Below are 21,419 nucleotides of genomic sequence, written 5' to 3'. Positions count from 1 at the left end.
ACTTCTTGTTACGTGTTTTGGGTGCTTGTTCTAGATGTAATATTTTTATTTTTATTTTAATGAGACAGTTACGTGAAAAAAAGCCTAGGTAACTCCTTTTGACAGAGCAGAGAAACGAGGAAATGTTAGTGATTAATTCCAAAAATCGGTCCACGTCTGGTAAAATTTGACATTCAATTTTTAAAATTAAGTCACGATCATTGAATGAGCTCGGTCTATACCGTATACGTACCGCAAAAGTGTTCCCACAAAAAATATTTTCGGCTAAAAACGGCCACATGCCCTGAAAAAATCGAACAGAGCTTGACATGTATGAATAATTTATTGGGCTTAAATGAAAAACGTGTCAAATTTAGTTATAGCCATAACTATTTGGTGGCCAGTCGATGAACAATTCAAAGTCCTTCAGGGCTGAAAATCATCGACGCTACTCTGGTTTACTTTATTTCACAACTTGCAGAGAAAACTGATTCGCGTGAGCTCTAATGTATCTTAGCCTAGTATTTTCTTTTTGAACTAAGGTCAAATTCCATCAGTTTGTCAAAATATATGTTTTTCAGCTAATAATTTTGAAGCCTGTCACAGCACAAACAACTATGTGAATCGACGCCGGTGATTGGATTGTACGACGACCCTTCAATTAGCGTCAAATATGCTTTGTTACAACATCATTGATTGGCTGAGAGTCACCTGATCGGAGCACGAACTGGGTCACAGAACCATATTTGTCCGTATTATCAACAGGACTTTGCAAAATAACCACACCCACATTTTCAATCCTTTTTAGCGCGGAAGTTGCCAACAAATGTAAAAAAATCGTGAATTTCATGGATTCGAATAAAATAAAGCAAGCGATTGATAAGGATGATTATTAATATTTTCCCCGATGCTCTTCGATTTTTTTTTTTTTTTTTCAAGGTAAGAAATGGCTAGCTGAAGTTGCATCGTCTTCAATGCGGTTGTTTCACCGCGAACAACTCTAGCTCTGTTTTGGGCATGGTTTAGTTTTGCGATGTAAAATAAAATATATATTAAAATAATAATACTTGATTAATTATTTGGGGTTTCAGCCCACAAATTACGGACATGATCTCCATGAATTACGGTCAATGTTTGTCTTCTCTCGGCTGATTGTCACGGTGTTGATCGACGCCCTTCCTAAACTCAGTATGGAGAAACCAACGGGGATCGACATTCCAAACAAACAATCGAAATTATCAACGAAAGACGAGATTTTTCTAGATATTTACAAACATACTGTCATGACAAACATATGTAAAATTAACAAATACACAAAGAGGTGTAATATTAGGTTTTATTTTAGGCTTAGAAATATTTTCTCTCACTCAGCCCATGCATGTAACTGCCATTTAGCTTTACGGTCCTTCAGCATCGGGGGAAACAACAATAATTATACAAAACACATTGCGAAGACTCAACAATCAGGAAAGAAACCCAAGACAACCCTGTCGTACTTGTGTTGAAATACATTTTGTATTTCACGTCAGAATATTGTTTAAAATAAAATATTCAGTCCAAGCCAAATCGAGGTCAAAGGGTCAGGTTGCGTGCATATAATTATATATAGTTAAAACAAAAAGTATTTGAACTTTTGTCAGCTGTTCAACATCTATAAAAACCAGAAAGACAATTATAAGACAATGTGAACCTCGGAAATTATTCTGTTAGTCCGAATTTTAAATGCGCGCGAGCGAGCAGGTGGGCGGTGATATTTCGGGGTTTGCGCGGTCGAAAAAAAAGCGGAAATTGTCCGGTCGAATTCAACAAGCGGTCGCAAAAGCGAGAGAAAAAGGTGATTCGGAAGCGGAAGCGGGCGGGAGGTTGTGCGAAAGGAGTACTGTAACTTTGCACAACTTTCTTTTAAATCGTTTTATTTTCCAAGTCAATATTCTATTTTACTAATACATTTTTTTTCTAACGCAATGGCGAAGAAAAGAAAGAAAGCGTTGACAGACGAGGCAAAGAAAAATCTGCCACTCAGTGTCGCACTCTGACACAGCAATTTTTTTTCAAACATCGGCCATTTTATTTCACAATGAAAACCGTTTTATTAGATGTCTTATCTGAGACACTTGAAGGATTAGCTTGTTTGTAAACTGTCAGCGTGTACAGTGGGACAGTAATGTTTGTCAGAGGATTATCCCTCGTTGTTCGTTTGCATAACAATGGAAAATCCGAACGTTCCTGGAGTACGGACTCAAATGCCAGCAGTTTTCTTCATTTTTCGCGCTCGAGCTTGAAATTATTCATTATCTGACACTCTTTATGAGTTCTATGATATCAGTGGTTAATATGTTTGGCCATTTTTAGTGTATATTTATAATAATGCAGCACATCTACAGTGTTTATTAACCAAAACTGTTTTTCGCGTTTTTCTCGAGTTGAAGTTTTGATCGAGAACGACTCATTGGGACCGCCGCCAAATCAAGTGCGTTCGGACTAGGACATTCAAACTCGCAGTTATCGTTCAAAAGATAATGATGGTGCGAAATATGTCTGGGTTTTTAAAGAAAATGCTTTGTCACAGAATAATAGTCTGTTAAAGGTGCCAAGTATGAAATAATTAGGGGACAAAAAAACAAACCTGCATAGAAATCGGAATAATAGGTCTTTTGATTATCCGAGACGCATTTCAATGGACTTGATTACGGACAATGCATAACTTAAATTTCACCAGGAAATTCCGCAGTGTGCTCTCGCAATCGCGTACTTAGTCATTTTTACAAGGTTCGCCATTTTTGATGTCACGTGATAATTATGTAAACAATGTCTGTCCAGTTTGTGCGAACTTGCACCTCTATACTCAGTCTTTTGATATATATAACCTAAATTACTGTTCTGAACGAGACAACGGATAGAGAATGTTTTATTTAAAAACGTCACAAAACCTTCTCGCTACCTTAATAGTGTTGTAGTTGTCCAAGTGTAGCTCTTGCTCATTTTACAACTATCCAACCCCATTCTGCTTACAGTCAAATTCAGTAACAGTGCAGTTTTGCTTATCTTTGGGGCGGAGCTATATTACAGAACTTTCTCTGTTGCTGAGATGCGCACTACTGTACCATGTATTTCTATAGGCTCTGGGCAAGCTGCTGTGGAACGCCGGTCGAAGAGCCGGTGAATCAGCTAAAGTAAAGGAAACAGTACAAATTCAACTTTGAAATGATCCTTAGCAACCAAATATATATATGTTGCATACACTGTTCGTGAGAGTCTCAATAACTAATGACAGTATTCTGAGAGTTTTTGGCTTTTGTTTTCACCATGATAGTTGCCAGGTGGTGAATATACCTGGGTGTCCAGAGGGTATACAAGATTTGCTCATGAACATGTATAAGGTGTTCCCCACCTCATTTCAGCCAACAAGCTAAAGATCACACATACTGTCACTTTAAGGATATTATATTTAACAATAATTTCTAATAATGTACTATGTATTTTTGACAAGTTAAACTGTTCTTGAACTTCAAAAACAGCTGCTTACATTTAGATGGAAAATAATGATTCTCATTGATATGGTCCCTTTAAAAAGTTCTAAAATGTGTCACCATTTTTACATCTTTACTGTAAATCTGGACTCAAAAGGAAGTTGAGGGGTGTTAGCATTGTTGCTCAAATAAATTAACAACTGTGTTTGGTTATGTAGCTTATCATTTAAATGAATATCTGTGTTGGATGATTGACTTTCAGGAATTGCTGAACTTCCAGTATGATCCATCATTTCCTATCAGAGGTTTGTTGTTTGATAAAGAGTTTGGTAATTTACTTAAGGTAAGTAATGTACAACAATCTTGCATTCCATTTCCAATTGGACAAAATCTTAAAAGGAGGTAGGAATTGGATGAGACAGTCTATTCTACATAAACGTGGGATAATATAGCCTAAGTATGTTAACATTTCAAATAGCATACTTGTTTATTCAAGTTTTATGCATGGTAACAGAAGAGAACATTACAGAAAAAGAAAACTAAAAAGTATGGTAACAAATAGAGAAATTTAATTGTCATGAAATTTTGTGGCAATGAACTTTTTACTGGGATTAGTGTGTCACTGTGTATTTGAGTAAAAGTTAATGATTTATTATCCCCCGGCACATAGTGCTAGTGGGAGATATAGTGGTTACCAGTTGTGATGGATACAAAATGTTAATTGCATGCTGATTTGCATATATATGTTACAGAATCATGGAAAGAAACTTTTTGTAGTAGTGATCATTAGTCCCTGTTCAGTCTTTGTCTGTGCGCCTGTCCGGAGTCAGGTGGTTTAGCGATTTGATTGAAGATGGCCGACTGGCAGTTATTTTGTATTTTGAAAATGTGGCATGCTGTAGTTTGTTCAAATTTAGTACACACTTTATACATGTTAGGATACATGTCCAAGGTGGTCTTCTGCTGGTAATCTTCTTTTGTGGTCATACAACTATATTTATGACACCCATGTAAATTCTCATATTTTTGTCACATGTTCTTCATAATACACAACTGTGTGTATTTGTAGGAATATCTTTCAAAGGTTGTAATAAATGTTCATAGTGAAAAATCAAAATATGAAAAAAAAAATGTACATACAGTAGAATACTTTATTTTCGCTAAAGGGATGATTCCGTGAAAATAAAATTCAGTAAAAGTAAATTCCATACAATACAACCAAAAAGCCTTTTCAGCGAAAATTAATTTCAGTGAAAATAAAGTATTTCACAGTATATCATTTAGGATAACATGAGTGAGTCTGGTTGCAAATGAATTCATGAATGGCAAGATTTCCTCATGAGATACATAATAGCTCGTGCAACAGATCACATGTAAGATAAGTGTGAGTAAACTTTAACTGACACTTCAAGTTATCATCATCATTATTTCCTTGTCTCGTGGTGGAGAATAGGGCCAGCATCTCTCCTTCTCCATGCTTCTCTGTCTTGAGCCGCTACTTCTGCCTCTGCCCAAGGCTTGTATCCCGGTTGATTTCTTCTCCAATTTTTCTTTGGTCTTCCCACATTCCTTTTGCTCATGTTAAAGCGATTCTTGGTATATCATTCCTTTCCATGCGTAACACATGTCCAATCCACTTCCATCGCCTGTTTTTTACTTAATTTTACTTATTGTTTGAATGTCTGCACGTTATCACATTTGACTTGAAATTTTGCTTTTGATTTTATGTGCTAATTGTCCACTCCTCCATATCTCTGATAGCTTGTTTACGGCACACTTCAAGTTATAGTTCAAGTATATTCTTAAACTTGGTACATGCTCATGTTGGACATATTCTCATTAAATTTTAAAATCACTTAATTTCCCACCATGAAAACAATGTTAGAAAGAGTGTCAGTGGGTAACGCATAACAAATAAGCTTGCACATGCTTACAATACAGAAGATAAGCACTTTACTTGAGTTTGGATACAAATATTGCATAAATATGGGAAATAGCAAATAGAAATATAAAGAGTGTCAGTGGGTAACACCTAACAAATAAGCTTGCACATGCTTACAATACAGAAGATAAGCACTTTACTTGAGTTTGGATACAAATATTGCATAAATATGGGAAATAGCAAATAGAAATATAAAGAGTGTCAGTGGGTAACACCTAACAAATAAGCTTGCACATGCTTACAATACAGAAGATAAGCACTTTACTTGAGTTTAGATACAAATATTGCATAAATATGGGAAATAGCAAATAGAAATATAAAGAGTGTCAGTGGGTAACACCTAACAAATAAGCTTGCACATGCTTACAATACAGAAGATAAGCACTTTACTTGAGTTTAGATACAAATATTGCATAAATATGGGAAATAGCAAATAGAAATATAAAGTTTGTGACCATATATTGGATTGCAAATTTAGAAGTCCTGTATTTTTGTTAATATTAGATTAGTCTATTATTAGTCTGTTATTAGTCTATTATTATAATTCGGTCTCCGTCCGCGTGTCCGTGCGTCCGTCCGGAGTAATATCTCAGAATCCTTTGGACCGATTCCTTTCATTCTTTGCATGTGCCTAGTACTTTATCTGGGACATATGCACATGCAGTGGTTTAGCGAATCGATTCAAAATGGCCGACTGGCAGCCATCTTGTTTTTTGAAAATGTTTTGTCAGTTTTCATTCAAATTTGGTACATAGATTATACATGTTAGGATACATGTCCATGACGATTTATTTCACAATTGGATCAAAGATGGCCGACTGGCAGCCATCTTGTTTTTTGAAAATGTTGTATTTAGTTGTACAAGTTAGGATACATGTCCCCGACCATCCGTGAGTTCCTAAGTCTGTCCGTCCGTCCGTGCGTCAGTCTGTCAATAGTAATATTTCAGAAGCCTGTTGACCGATTCCGTTCATTCTTTGCATGTGCCTAGTACCTTATGTGGGGCATATTCACATGCAGTGGTTTAGCGAATCGATTCAAAATGGCCGACTGGCAGCCATCTTGTTTTTTGAAAATGTTTTGTCAGTTTTCATTCAAATTTGGTACATAGATTATACATGTTAGGATACATGTCCATGACGATTTATTTCACAATTGGATCAAAGATGGCCGACTGGCAGCCATCTTGTTTTTTGAAAATGTTGTATTTAGTTGTACAAGTTAGGATACATGTCCCCGACCATCCGTGAGTTCCTAAGTCTGTCCGTCCGTCCGTGCGTCAGTCTGTCAATAGTAATATTTCAGAAGCCTGTTGATCGATTCCGTTCATTCTTTGCATGTGCCTAGTACCTTATGTGGGGCATATTCACATGCAGTGGTTTAGCGATTCGATTCAAAATGGCCGACTGGCAGCCATCTTGTTTTTTGAAAATGTTTTGTCAGTTTTCATTCAAATTTGGTACATAGATTATACATGTTAGGTTACATGTCCATGACAATTTATTTCATAATTGGATCAAAGATGGCCGACTGGCAGCCATCTTGTTTTTTGAAAATGTTGTATTTAGTTGTACACGTTAGGATACATGTCCCCGACCATCCGTGAGTTCCTAAGTCTGTCCGTCCGTCCGTGCGTCAGTCTGTCAATAGTAATATTTCAGAAGCCTGTTGACCGATTCCGTTCATTCTTTGCATGTGCCTAGTACCTTATGTGGGGCATATTCACATGCAGTGGTTTAGCAATTCGATTCAAAATGGCTGACTGGCAGCCATCTTGTTTTTTGAAAATGTTGTATTTTGGACATGCTTTGTCAGTTGTCATTCAAACTTGGTACATAGATTATATATGTTAGGTTACATGTCCATGACAATTTATTTCGCAATTGGATCAAAGATGGTCGACTGGCAGGCATCTTGTTTTTTTTGGTTTTTTTGCGGTATCTTGGAAGTGCTCTGTCAGTTTTCATTCAAATTTGGCACATACATGTACTTTATACATGTTAGGATGCATGTCCATGACATTTGTTTCAAAATCTGGTCAAGGATGGCCGATTGACAGCAATCTGACTTTTTGGCCTTTCTAATTTATGTACCATTTTTATTCGTATTTGACACATACATCATACATATTAGTGTGTTTCATAATCAGATCAAAGATGGCTAAATAACGGCTGTTTTTATTTTTGGCCATATTACTACTACACGAAACACGTGTTTTGATGTAAATAAACAATCTGTTGTATACGCTACTTGGAACTCAAGTTTCAAGGACACACTCGCGAAAACCCCCCACTTTAATATGACAAGCACAAAGAGAACTTTCAAAAATTTAACGGGGACATTTTCAATGACTTGTTTCTCCTATTTGCAATAGGAACTGTGTCATTAACAATAACTTGTTTTAACACAAGTAGTCACTGTGACACTCAGATACTTTTTATTCATCACAAATCCCCTGAAATTAAGAAATCATAAAAATCTTTAGCAGCTGAAAATAGAAAACAGTTTACATTATTCACTCAAAGCTCAAATTTTGTTGGCAATTCACCAACAATCACATTGATGCAAAGAGTGTCTGGGTATGCAAGTCTGGGTTGGGTTGGGTTGCTTTGTATGTGTATTGTATATATATAAATGAACATTCATGTATAGAATGAATGAATGAATGTCTCGATGTACAGCATAATGGGTGGGAAGGTCATCTAAGGGATGGACCAGTTAACATTGGGGGGGGGGTAATAAAATATGATGTGATGTACTGTTTTGAGTCTAGTATCTAAGGACATATTAAGACTATTAAAACAATATTTTCAAAAGAGTGGAGATTCAAACTTGATCTTATAAATTACTGAGACCAACTGGTACTAATTGAAATTGTAACCAAATATCTAAGTAATTTGAAGGATTACTAAAACAGTCAGATGCCACATTCATCGCAATAAATATGGCCCCTGGGAATTTGAATCCTCCAAACCCCCCTCCCAATGATTTTGAGTGGTCCATCCTTAAGATTATACTCAGTATGGTAACTGTTTAATACTTGTAGTGTAATGAAAATGCAGTGTTCAGCAGGTTGATTCTGAGTATTGTAATTGTATTATAATGATTCTGGAGATTCAAGGATGTACTATTCACTCAATGTCATTCTTTTAATAAGAATAATCGAAGTGAAAGTCCTCCAACTGTGGTATTCAATCAACTTTGTGTCAGGGACATTAACTTCTGGCTTAACCCAAGATGCAAATGTTACTTGTGTCTATAAATCAACAGTGCATCATGTATATAAAACGTACCTACACATTATAGAATTTATTATTGTAAATTAAGTGACTCTTTTATCATAGTGCAAAATTTTCAAATTTGTGCCCAAAATATTATAGGAGAAATATTTAGTGGCTTTAATTTTAGCTACTGGTAGTTTAAAGATGTTCCTGTTCTGTGCAGGAAATAGCACATTCTAGGGTTAATTTTGCTAATTCAGGTGGGTTTTATTTTTTAAAATAGCACATTTGAGCTATCAGCAAAAAAACAAACAAAAATAACCCAACGAATAATCTAGATAACACATACAGTATTTTTAGGTCTGAGATAGTATCAGCAAAAAATTATGAAAACAAGCTTATTTTTAATTCCCTCATTCTAATTTAAATCATAAACAGGTATATATATACCATAATAAGTCATATTTGAATTACCCCAGTATACAAATGTACAATAAATACAGCTGTTTTTTCACATGCACTTCTATTGGAAATGTGCTTCTAAGCAAACACAACTAAACAACACTTGAGATTGTATGTGATAATGTGAATTGTTAGTTCAAAATGGTAACGGTAATACAAAAGACAAGTTTTGAGTTCCCAGGTGTGTTCCTTGATTGCCACATTACTGAACGCACTTGTGACAGAAAGAGGGAAGCAATTTTTCAACCGTGAGCCTGTTTGCATCAGATTTGAATATACAAGTTTGTATGTTGTTCTCCAGAAATATTTTGCAAATGCATGTACAAATACCAAAGGGATATAAATAATATTTTATCCATATTTATGTTTTCTATTTAAAATGAACATTTTGTGAATTTCAAGGGAAGGTTTGATTTCTACAATACAAAATCATTATGTACAGTACAAAACTGAAGCTGGTATAGTAAAATAATTGTCTAAAACTGTGTATTTCTACTGAACGAAAGTGAATCCATGTTGATTCAACCTTTAAACTTATAGGAAACAACTAAGAAATATGCCACTTAAAATTATATGAAAACTTAACAATATATTTAATTGCGTGTTAATTTTTCTAATAGGTTGATGCTTATGGTAACATATTGGTTTGTGTTCATGGTTTTAAATTTTTAACTGGAGCTGATATTCAGGAATGTTACCCAAATAAATTTATTCAAGTTTCCAAGGAGACAGAAAACAGAATTTACATACTCAATACTTTATTCAATTTGCCAGGTAAGAGACTTAATGTAAACATTTCTATTGATGAAACTAAGACATGTTGTAAAAAGCATACAGAAAATTGGGTTTAAAAATGGAACAAATTTACATATACACCTAGCTAACATGATGTCCAAGGAAAAAAAGATGTATTCATTAACCTGACCAGAGAATGAAAAAATGCTTTAAAAATATTGTTAAAAAATGTACGCTCTATGGTGAAAATGTTGGGATACTGAAAGTACAATACTGCATTTTCCCAGTGAAGTTTTTAGATCAAAACAGTTTGTTTTGTTATATTATAACAGAAATGGAAAAAGGATTGAACAGACATTGGCCTAACACAACAATAGATTTTCAAACAGTAGCCTGATATATTCTTCTCTGTACTCTGCATTGATATTCTATTATGCCTGCAGTCATATAGAAGAAATCTACATCAATGGTGTTAATTTGTACACAAAGTGAATATATATTCAAAACAAAATTAGAAAAAATTACAATTATTGATCTCAAGCAATCACTAATTTAATAAATGCAGCTCAGTCTTTTTAGTATTTCTATGGTACACCTAACATGTGACATAAACAATAGAGGGACTAGGAGTTATCTTCCTTTTTGGAAAGACCAGAATATTTCTATTAAGGACTCATTTTGTTCTTTTGTTATCAGGAGTTTTTTGATGTTATCGTTCTTTGTGTTTCCTTGTAATTGATGTCATCATTCTCTGTTTCATTGTAATTGATGTAAAACTGAAGTAAAATAAAAGTACTACTACTGTGTAGTCTTTATTAATAAAGTACATGTAGTAGATTGAGATCTGTGTATATACATCTGGTATACATACATGTATATTCTTTTGAGAACAATCATACATTCATACATTCATAAACTAATTGCATTGTAGTGTCCTCTCCTCTTTTCATATGAGCTATTAACTATTAAATTTAATATTTCAGAAACCTACTTGTTAGCTTGTTTAGTTGATTTCTTTTCCACCTCTGAGCAATACGTGCCAAATAAATGTGGTGTCTCTCATGGTGATCTATTCATGACATGGAAAGGCATACATCAAGATGTTCGAGCAGCAGTAGATTGGGTTCATGACAAGGTAATATTCATATTTTGTAATCACCAGTGTTTCTGGCTTCAATTCATGTGGCGCATAATCAACAGTAAACAAAAAGAGAACACAAAGTCATTGTTATTTGCGGTTCCTGTCACAATGAGTAGTAGTACACTGCAAGATTGGTGGCACTTCTTCTCTACAGGCAATACACGGCTAGTGTAGGTGTTTGCCATCTGTTTGGGTTTACAGACAAGCAATACAAAGAATAGGATGTTTTATTTGGAATGTACACAATACACAGTTGGCAAAGTCCAATAAGCCTCAAAAATACAGTAACATTCCAAACAATAACAAACTAAAATAAATAGGATTTAGTAAAAAAAGATTTGCCACAATGTTATAAAAAACATATCTTTATAGGAGAAAATATTGATGACAAATCTTCCATGGAAATGTGTTGGTACTCTGGTACACATATAGATCTGCTAGAAATATATTCCTGCAATAAGCCTCAAAAATACAGTAACATACCACACAATAGCAAACTAAAATAAATCTAGGAGTAAAAAAAAGATATAAATAAACGTTTACTGTAGAATACTTTATTTTCACTTGGAATTTATTTTCGCTAAAGGGAAGAATCCGTGAAAATAAAATCCAGCGAATATACTTTTTTTCCTATATTTCACATTAAACTCATCAAAAATCAGTAAAAATAAATTCCATACAAAACGCCCAAAAAGCCTTTTCAGCGAAAATTAATTCCAGCGAAAATAAAGTATTCCACAGTATTTGTAAAAAAAATCTTCCATGGAATATGTTAGTACTCAGGTACTCATGTAGAGCTGCTAGAAATGTATTCCTACATTCTTTAACCATACTATGGTTACATTACAATGTTAAGCTTTTCACTGCCAGACTTTCTCGCCCAGATTGGCACTTTTTTCTTATTTTCTTCAATATGTCTGGAAATGAACCCTAATTTTAGAGCCAACGGACAAAATTTTATTCAACTTTTAGTTTTTACTCAAAAAATTTTGCTATTTTTGTCCCAATTTTCTAAGAGAAAAGGGCAGACTAAAAATAGGACTATTTTGTGAATTTGTGACAAAAAAAGGGAACAGGTGGTAAAAAGGTTAAATGATCTTCAGCCACTTTTGTTTGCTTGGAAGGGAGTTCACACCAAAATAAATGTTTATGTCAAGAGTAAATTTAATTTTAATTTTATTTATTTATTTATTAAATTTTAATTATTAAATTTTATTTTAAATTTTATTGATTTTAGGGCACCCTAAAGCAAGATACACTGAATAACATTGAACACTATGTTATAAAAGATGCCAGACTACCAATGTTAATGCACAGGTAAGATCTAAATGGCTCATTGTATTCGACTTATTAGTAGCACGTCTTCTATAGAGACAAATGTAAGGGAGGAAAAAAAATCTGTTTTGGTTATATTGGAGGCTATATTTAGGTGCACAAACTTTATAACACTAACGATTTATTAATTATTTTGACACAGCAGTTTACATGAATAGATGTGGCTCACTAGTTAAAATGCAGAGAATTTAAAAGCAGTAGAAATTTTTACTGAGAAAATGGCTTCCTCAACTAAATAAAAAAAGAGCAATTGTAAAGAATAAGTACCAGTACCCAAACTTGTTGTCATAGCAACAGTAACTTTGTGATTTTTTTTTAGTGTTAATCCCTACTCTGGTGCCCATTTTATTAAAATATATACTAGTAAGATTCATAATTCAAAATATTATTTGACTGTAACTGTCACTTATATATTCATGATGCAATAGCGTTGTGTAAGTGAATAACCATGTGTGTTTTATTGAGTATGTTAACCATCATAATGTTTGGTAGAATAATTATACAAATCATATGCAAATTTGGTAAAGTTTCACAAGACTACATTTGGTCAAAGTAGACCAACCAGTCAGTGTATATGCATTCTAACTAAATTATTTGAATATGTTTTCAGGTTAAAAGAAACAGGAAGAAAAGTATTCCTAATAACAAATAGTGATTATAGTTATACACAAGTGAGTTATCATTTTTATCCAGCAATGCCTCTGTGGTACATATTGAGTAAATATGCCATGCCATGGGCGGTGGCAATTGAATGGAAGATTCAATGAAAATAAAATCTGACCGTTTTTTCTATACATATATTTTTCATTCAACTCATCAAAAATCAGTGAAAATAAACCTTCAATAAATCTTTTTAGCAAAAAATTAATTCCAGCTGAAAATAAGTATTATTTTCTGTGCATTTCCACAAATACATTGCAGCAAAATACCAAATTTGTCATTCTGAGAATTAACATTATGTTTAATACTGTAAAATGACTAATTTTTACTGGGTTTTAATTTCACTGATTTATCATTTCAGGCGTATTCAGTGGGTTTTAAATTCACGGTTTTGTCATTTAGATAATGTGTTCTATGCTAAATTTTACATATTCACTGGGTTTTAATTTAGCGCATTTTCCAGTCAGCGAAATAAGCAAAATTAAAACCCAGTGAATAATTAACCCCTTTACAGTAGGTCATTTACTTGATCTGTTAACTGCAAGATCCCACAGTATGTGTGAATTCTATCATAAAACAGAATAATCAAGGGTCATAGTGTCATAATGACATCAAAACATCACAAAAGTATAACCAGTTAATAATGTGCAATACCCATTTGTTGATGGTTAATTTTGATGAAGTAAGAGTATCTCAATGCAATATGCCACTCTGAAAGATGGGCATTTCCGCAGCTATAAAAGATAGTGAAGTTTCAAATTAAATAATTGATTTTTGAGGCACACTTTTTGTCAACGTCTTTCATGCAATACACAAGATTTCACAAAGAATGGTAAATCACCTATTGCTAGTGTATGGAAAATTTATATTGTATTATGAGGTTTTCATGTAACCATCAGTCACTGTCTGCTGACCTTGGCTTGATTCAGCTACATTAAATTAAAAATGGAAACAATTGCCATGTAGATCTGGAAACCATTGCTTGACTAGTAATGTCATGTACAGTACAACTTATCTTAACCAAAGTGACTTAAACAAACTTGTTGTGAAAGACGACTAAATAAGATGGTTGGTTTTCCAGTTTCATGCATGTCGGTTAAGTCATCGGCATACCCCTGGCCAATCTATACATATCAATATTAGTGATCTTTGTCTCTGGCAACCAGATTTCTGACTTTGCTTTATATTTTGCAGGCAATAATGACATATTTATTTGATTATCCACATGGACCGACAGTAAGTTTCATTATAATTCTTAGCACTAAAACTCGATAATAATAATATCTTCAATGAGTTGAAAAGAAGATTCCAAACTGCTGACATTTTACATTTTAATCAGCTATCATATAGTGCAAATGATTAGGTACTTGTTCTGACTTATTTAAAAAATCTGGGTTTTCAAAAGTGTCAAAAAATGCAACTTTTCTATAATATTGTGTTCCATGGAAGTGTTCTAAAAATAGTGATTTATGACCAACTTTCCCAAAAGTTATGAGTAGATCTTAATCATTCATATTTAAACAATCAAGTTTATCAAATAATAAACCTAGAACTATCTTCTCAGAATGCAACTTTAATATCAAATGGTATGGTGGTATATTAACCTTCATTTCTGTTCTTTTCAGCCTGACAGTGCTCATCGGCCGTGGTGGAGTTACTTTGATGCTGCAATAGTTGATGCTAGAAAACCATTATTCTTTGGTGAAGGGACTATTCTAAGACAAGTAGACACAGTAAGAAATGAAATTATCATTCTTGACTCTATTGTACAATTTGTGTAAACCCAATTTGCTCTATTGTCGGAAGCTAATATCCAGGCATTACCATCACCAGTAAAAACAGTGGTCGAGAACTCCCACAAAAGTTTACTTTGAGCTAGTCGTTATCCGGAACAGTAACACAAGACTACCCTCTGAAAGTGCAGCTCTTTGACCTGTGTTTCACAGCAGCTTGCCTACAGTCCATAGACATGAATGGTACAGTGGTCCAAGCAACATAGAACCTATGTTCTTTGACATAGCTCCGTCTCCAAAAATTAAAAGCGCATGCATTTACGTACATATCAGAGGCGTGTCTATGACCAGAATAATACATATTTTAACAAATAGTACACAATGAATGAATTATTGGTTCTGGTGTGTTTCTTTTGGAGATGTGCTTCTAATAGAGCAAATACGGTATTTATAGTACACATATCTGTTTGGTGACATGATAATAACTTTTGACAAATCCAATTTCATTATGTATTGAAAAAAGTACTGTTTCTTTTATTTCAAACTGGAGGCTCTCAAAGTTGAAAGTCAGGGAAATGAGTCAGGCTAATCTGTCTAGCATTTTTTTCTTAGAACTGAAACTTAATTGGTGGAGTACTTCTTCTAAGTTATGTAAAAATGTTAGGATTTTAAGATATTCACAACAATCAATTCTCATCACCATTTTGAGCAAAATCAATCAAGTTTTTAAACTGTCATGTCTACAGCGAACGGGTGCATTGCGGATTGGTACACATGTTGGCCCATTACAAGAAGGGCAGATATACTCTGGTGGCTCCTGTGATGGGTTCTGTCAGCTGATGGGTGCTACAGGGCGTGATGTTCTTTACATTGGAGATCACATCTTTGGAGATATTTTAAAGTCAAAAAAGGAAAGAGGATGGAGGACTTTTCTCATTATACCTGAGTTATCTCAGGAACTAAATGTCTGGACTGGGAAAAGAGGTAAGAATTTATGAATTACTGTAAAATACTTTATTTTAGCAGGAATTAATGTTAGGTGTTTTGTATGGAATTTTCACTGACTTTTAATAAGTTGAATGTAAATTATAGGGGAATAGGTATATTTGCTGGATTTTATTTTCACTGAATCACTCCTTCAGTGAAAATGGTGAAAATAAAGTATTTTACAAAAAAAATTGTTCGGTCTATAGAAGTGTTCTGTATAAGATTATTAATAAGGATTGACAGCTTTTCCTCTGCCTAATTTTCATGGTATATTACAGGTAAAAGGTCATTGTCATTAACAATTTTCTTATGCCACAATAACTTGATCATTTTCAATCATGGTTATCTTGTCATCAGTATTAGATCTCAAAAAAGTTCAGTTTATGTGTGTCTTGAGTATATGGGTAAAAACGTGGTTTGCACATCCCATTGGTTAAATAAGTACATACATGTAGAATAAAAAGACTCTGGCTCAATTGCTAGTGTAGGTGATGACATTTTTTTTGTTACAGTATTAAATTTACCTCCAATAATTGATGTTTCCTATGTAGACACTTTCCCGTGGTCACACTCAGAGTTGATCCCTTTTAGTATTTATTCCCAGGTGGATATACACACTGGCAATAAATAAAAAGCCTAAAGCAACAACCATTTATTATTAAAGAAAGATCTAATTTTTTAATACATTGTATTTTGATTTTCTCTTTATTCAGATCTGTTTGCCACTGTTGAAGCGCTTGATGATCAACTTGTAGATTTGTACAAGTAAGTAGTACGATATTGCATTTCCTTTAAAATGGAAATAGTATTCTCGGCGCAACAAAATTTATAAATTTGAATGACAGTTGAATCAAACCAGCTAATTAACAAGCACAGTGCAACATCGTCGTTTGACCACTTGTTTTAACTGGTATTGTGAAATTCACTACGTTCAATTACCCACCATAGACTCCAGTCAGTCAAAATGACTATTTTGAACTGTAGGCATTAATCAGCGATTCTGCCGGTGACGGAGAGATAGAATCCAGGTCAGGGGAAGCCCCATGACCTCAAGATTCTTTTACCCCTTACGTCACGAACCCACGTGACCGAGGCCACCTGGCAACGCCACAGGTAGCCGTCCATCACTCTTAATTTCTCTCCGCCTCGAGTGAAGATGAAATTTAGCGAGCTCTGCTGGATCGCCTGCTTTTTTTTCCTGTCCGGATTTATAGCTTGGGTTGTTGCCGCTGCTCGGCATCCGACATGGTAGCTGGTAGGATAAGTTTTCCTTGTCTTTTTTTACCCTCGTGTCGTTTTCCCCTTTGTGTGTAGTATTTTTCACAGCAAAGAAATCAAAATCCGGCGCCACTACGTAGTCACATGTTGATTTCATGGCGGCACCTTTTACAACTGTAATTCGTTTCCCTCATGCATGTCGTCTTTTATTTTTAATGTATTTAGCAATATATAGGTGTAATGACAGCACCAGGGCTCGCTGCCGTTTTTCTTTCCGGTCTCCTCGTGTTTCGAGTCGACCGTGCAGTGGTTATATTCAGAACTTACCAGCATAGAAACCGCATCCGAGATACTTTGTCGTAGCTACGTGCGGGTTTCGGGGTTTTTGCGTGAAAGCGTGTTTTTTTTTTCACTGGAGTTCTGAGGCCTGAGATTTTCTTTCAGAGCCATCAAGATCGCTGAGACTGCATGACCGCGTCACAGCAAGGCCGCGCGTCCAGTAAACAAATCGGTTAAAGTGAGTTGCGTGTTTTGCATGAGTGGAAAGTCCTCACGCTCGGCTACCGGTACTTCATGTACCGGGACGTCGAGTAAGAGGCCCGACGGTGGAGGTACCGATATTTTTCTCGGTCTCCTCCGCCGATCGGAGGGCATCCTCACAGTCTGTTTTTTTTTTTTTTTCAGGCGGTGGTTTACCCGATTTTACCGGCTGCAGCGAGGCTGTGCCCCTGGAGGCTTTCCTCCTATGGGGCCCGTTGCGGGTCTCTTTGTGGACCCTTCCTCGCACGGCACCGGGTTTGCCTCCGAGTTGAGGGCTTTGGTCGAAGGACTGTCGGGGCAATTGCGTCCCTGGCAGGCCGGGTAGATCAGACGCAGTCGGAGCGAGCTGTCTCCACTGTGTCCCCTCGGTGGGCTAGCAGGAAGAGACACGAAAGCATGTTTGCATTCAAACACGTCTCTTCCGGGGAACCCCCGTTCCCAGTCACGGCTCTCCCACTATTTTGGGGGGTGGCCGAGGCTCAGGCTAATTGCACCGGTCCTTCTCTGGATCCGCGGGCACTGAATGCCAACGGGGTGCTGGCAGCCAAGTCTCCGATCTCGGGGCAGGGCTTTCAGGGCAGGGCACGCGTTGACCCCCCCCCCCCACTTTCAGCCAGCTAGGGTTCGTCACGCGGTGACGGTACAACGGTAACGAATTTATCCTTGTGTCCGGTCCCCGCTGTGGGTTTTGACTCCTTTCTTACCGGCCCACGGGCGTCCCCAGAGGAAACCGACCCTGTCATGAGATGCACAGTCGAACACGCTCCCTCTCACATAATTTAAGTTAGAGGAGACGCAGTTCACTCGCGTTGGATACAGCCGGTACTCCGGGCGGTCCCTCAGAGTCTTCCATCTATATGACTCGGTGAGCCTTGCTTTTGGGGTGAGGCGGAGTATCATCGATCCCAGTGATACGATGTATATACCCCCACCCTTGATTCTAAAGCGACCACCTAAGGTTGCTTCAACGCTTATGGGATCACGGGCGTCGGGATCCAAAGCAACCCCGTCGGCACACGGCCCTGTCCGTCTGAGTGCGGAGTGGGGCGCAGAGCACGCAAACGGTGTTGATGGGCAGCGTTGGTCAGCCGCGGAGGATGTAATGCTTAAGGCCCCCGGGTGGGGATAACGTTAGGCAACATTTCCCACTGGACCAAACGCTACCCGGTCGGTGTATTTCGGGATCAGACCCCATAGCGTGGGATGAGACCAAAACACCCCCAACCGGATTCCAAGGCTCCTTCCCCAGACCCCGGTACCATGAATTTGGCAAACCGGGCAAAGGGGGATAGCCGCGTTCCATGGGTGTCTTTGCCAATTGAGGACGACCCATTTAGCCCTGAGGGCAGAGTTGCTTGAGCGCATTATTATGCGTGCCCAGCACTCTGGTGACCTTGGAGGCAGAACGCACCAGCCTCCTAGACCAGGCGACATTTTTACTGGTGGGCCACCGCACATCTACGTGCGACACCCCCTAGTGTTGCCTGGCTCGCTTGGCCAGGGCCACTACTGTGCTACGAGACGCGGCCTTAGACGCATGTGTTTTCGCCGACAAGCTGAGCCGGGGTACGTCCCCACCTCAGTGACGCAGACAGGATACCCTCCACCCTCTTTGTTCAGGGAATGGTGGGTACAGTCTCGGAGCTTCGGAGTGCAATGAATCAGAGGGTTCAGATTGAATCCGCTAGCCAGTTGGTCCTGCCATGGGCAAGCGGAGGGCACCCCAAGCACAGAAAACACAACGCCCTAGGGTGTTGCCCGCTAGCCAGAGTCAGCCAGGAGGCAAGCGCTTATACCCTTCCATGGGAGGGAAGGGTAGTGGCGTGCCCCCAGGGAGGTAAGAGCCAGGTGGTGGCTCCTCACCCTCTCTGGGCGGATGTCTACCCGGCAGCAGGGGAAGCATGTTTGACGCTCACCTCTGCAACCGGGGGAGACAGGCACGTGTTCGGTGAGTGGCCAGGTCACAACTTAGTGACTACTTCAGGCCTTGGGGAACTCGCCTCATGGGGGAAGGGAGCACCCTCCCCCCTTGCAACTGCCGAACACATGGCCACACATCCCTGTCGTACACAGATTGCGCCGGTGTAGTCCGGTTTGGAGACGGCGGGTGAACGACCCCTGGACCTTCCCAGGTGGTGACATCCATTTACGGCATACCGCTGAAATCTTCACTTCCCCCCGTCAGTGTCTCCCCTGTTGGGCACTGCCAGGGGACTCCCGCAAGGCGGAAGCAATCAGACAGGAAGTAGCAGTTTGCTGGGGAAAGACGCCATACACAGGGTACATCAGCCGGAACTAAGTCCAGGCTTCTACCCAAATGTGTTCGTAGTACCAAATCTACAAGTGGCAGGCGTCCAGTTTTGGACCTAGACAGACTGAATCAGTACGTGCCCCTCGATCGGTTCCACATGGAGACACCATTCAGGGTTCTTTTCTCCATCCACCGTTTTGACTGGCTAGCCCCGCTAGATTTAAGCGGAGCCTACCTGCATGTACCGATGCACCTAGCGAGTTGCCATCTCCTTCGAATCGCCCAGCTGGGCCAAGTATTCGAACTTCGGTGCCCCCCCCCCTCCGTTCGGGTTAGGCACAGCGCCCTACGTGTTCACCAGAGGGATGAAACAGGTAGTGCTGCTGCTTCACCAGATGTCGGTACACCTCAATCCGTACCCAGACTACTGGTTACCAACAACCCGGGCAAGGGGTAATAGCCAAACGCATCAGGCTAACACAGGATTTACTTCACCAGCTGGGCTCGTTAGTAAATCGACAAGTCCCACCTCGAGCCAACGCGCAGTTGGTGTCCCTGGGCATGGAGTTTTGACACAGAGGTAAGCTTGGCTTAGCTATTTCAAGCATATTGCTTAGCGCTAAGCAGCCTAGCCGAATGCCTAGTCAGCGTTCCCTCGGTGTCCCTCCGTGAACTAATGCGGATCATCGGAATGATGACCTCGGTTCGAAGGGTCGTTCCCCAGGCCGCACTACGCAGCCGCCCGGTATAACACTTGTTATATCGCCGAGCTCTTCTATGGGAACTAGATAGGCGGGTTTCGATCGCGGACCAAGTGAAGGAAGCCCTGCCCTGGCGGTCGTCACTGACCAACCTCGGGCAGAGGGGCCCCCTTGGACCCGCTCGCCGCAGGCATGACTCTGGTAACAAATGCCCCCCCCCCCCCCCCCCCCCCCGGGTTGGGGAGCGCATCTATTGGACGAACAAGCCCAAAGATATGGCTCCCACATAGTTTTGGGACCACCATATCAACCGGCTCGAACTGTGAGCAGTGTACAATTAGCACGACCACGCTTTCTACCCGTAGTTCGAGACCACAGAGTCCTGCTCCGCACAGACAACGCAGCGGTGGTCTCCTTCAAGAAGGAGGGGGGGACGCATTCCCCATCGTTGTCAGTCCTAGCGGAGCAAAATCCTCCTTTGGTGCCTGGAATACAATGGGGAGCTAACCGCACACCACCTTCCAGGGGTGAGGAACAGTCTGGCGACGCCCTTTCAGGGCGACTCCGTCTCCAGAACACGGAGTGGCTGATACCCCAGTGGGTAGCCTCCAGGCTGTTTCGGCTGTGGACGGTCCAAGGTTAGACCGTTTGCCGCACCCCGGAACACCAAGCTCCCGACGTACGTAACACTCCTGCTGACTCCAGGAGCCTGGGCCAGGGTCGCTTTGCTACCCCCCGGATCCACTTAGTTGTGTACGCTTTTCCTCCCTTCCCGCTAGTCCACCGGGCACCGGAGAAGACTTCGACAGGTGCACACCTGCATATTATCATTGGTTGCACCCAATTGGCCGAACAGGGCCTAGTTTCCACTTCTGTCGGAAACGATAGTCGAAACACCAGCAGTGCTTCCGGACTTACCGGACATGCCGTCCCCACCAGACGGTGCACTACCACGAGCCCAGCGGGTATCACTTACCCGCATAGAGGCTCTCATTAGACCCGCCCATACGAAAGCTTTATCTGAGCGGGCTGCCAACGTCCTGG

The 21,419-nt window shown here is 38.9% G+C and overlaps 1 protein-coding gene across 4 annotated transcripts in view; it reads left to right on the top strand.

Annotated features, from left to right (window-relative positions):
• LOC100372896 (cytosolic purine 5'-nucleotidase-like) overlaps positions 1-21,419 on the top strand; it is a 33,585-nt gene that overhangs the window by 4,865 nt on the left and 7,301 nt on the right. For all 4 annotated transcript variants that reach the window (XM_002741346.4, XM_085504218.1, XM_085504220.1 and 1 more), the window contains 9 exons: positions 3,712-3,792; positions 9,695-9,848; positions 10,793-10,944; positions 12,188-12,267; positions 12,896-12,956; positions 14,140-14,181; positions 14,571-14,678; positions 15,425-15,662; positions 16,379-16,430. In XM_002741346.4, the coding sequence (XP_002741392.1) occupies positions 3,712-3,792; positions 9,695-9,848; positions 10,793-10,944; positions 12,188-12,267; positions 12,896-12,956; positions 14,140-14,181; positions 14,571-14,678; positions 15,425-15,662; positions 16,379-16,430 (968 nt within the window). The remainder of the gene's footprint in view (positions 1-3,711; positions 3,793-9,694; positions 9,849-10,792; positions 10,945-12,187; positions 12,268-12,895; positions 12,957-14,139; positions 14,182-14,570; positions 14,679-15,424; positions 15,663-16,378; positions 16,431-21,419) is intronic.

Source organism: Saccoglossus kowalevskii, chromosome 10 (genome assembly GCF_978046115.1).
Source record: "Saccoglossus kowalevskii chromosome 10, keSacKowa6.1, whole genome shotgun sequence".
NCBI lineage: Eukaryota > Metazoa > Hemichordata > Enteropneusta > Harrimaniidae > Saccoglossus > Saccoglossus kowalevskii.
This window is presented reverse-complemented; position numbering and strand designations above follow the sequence as displayed.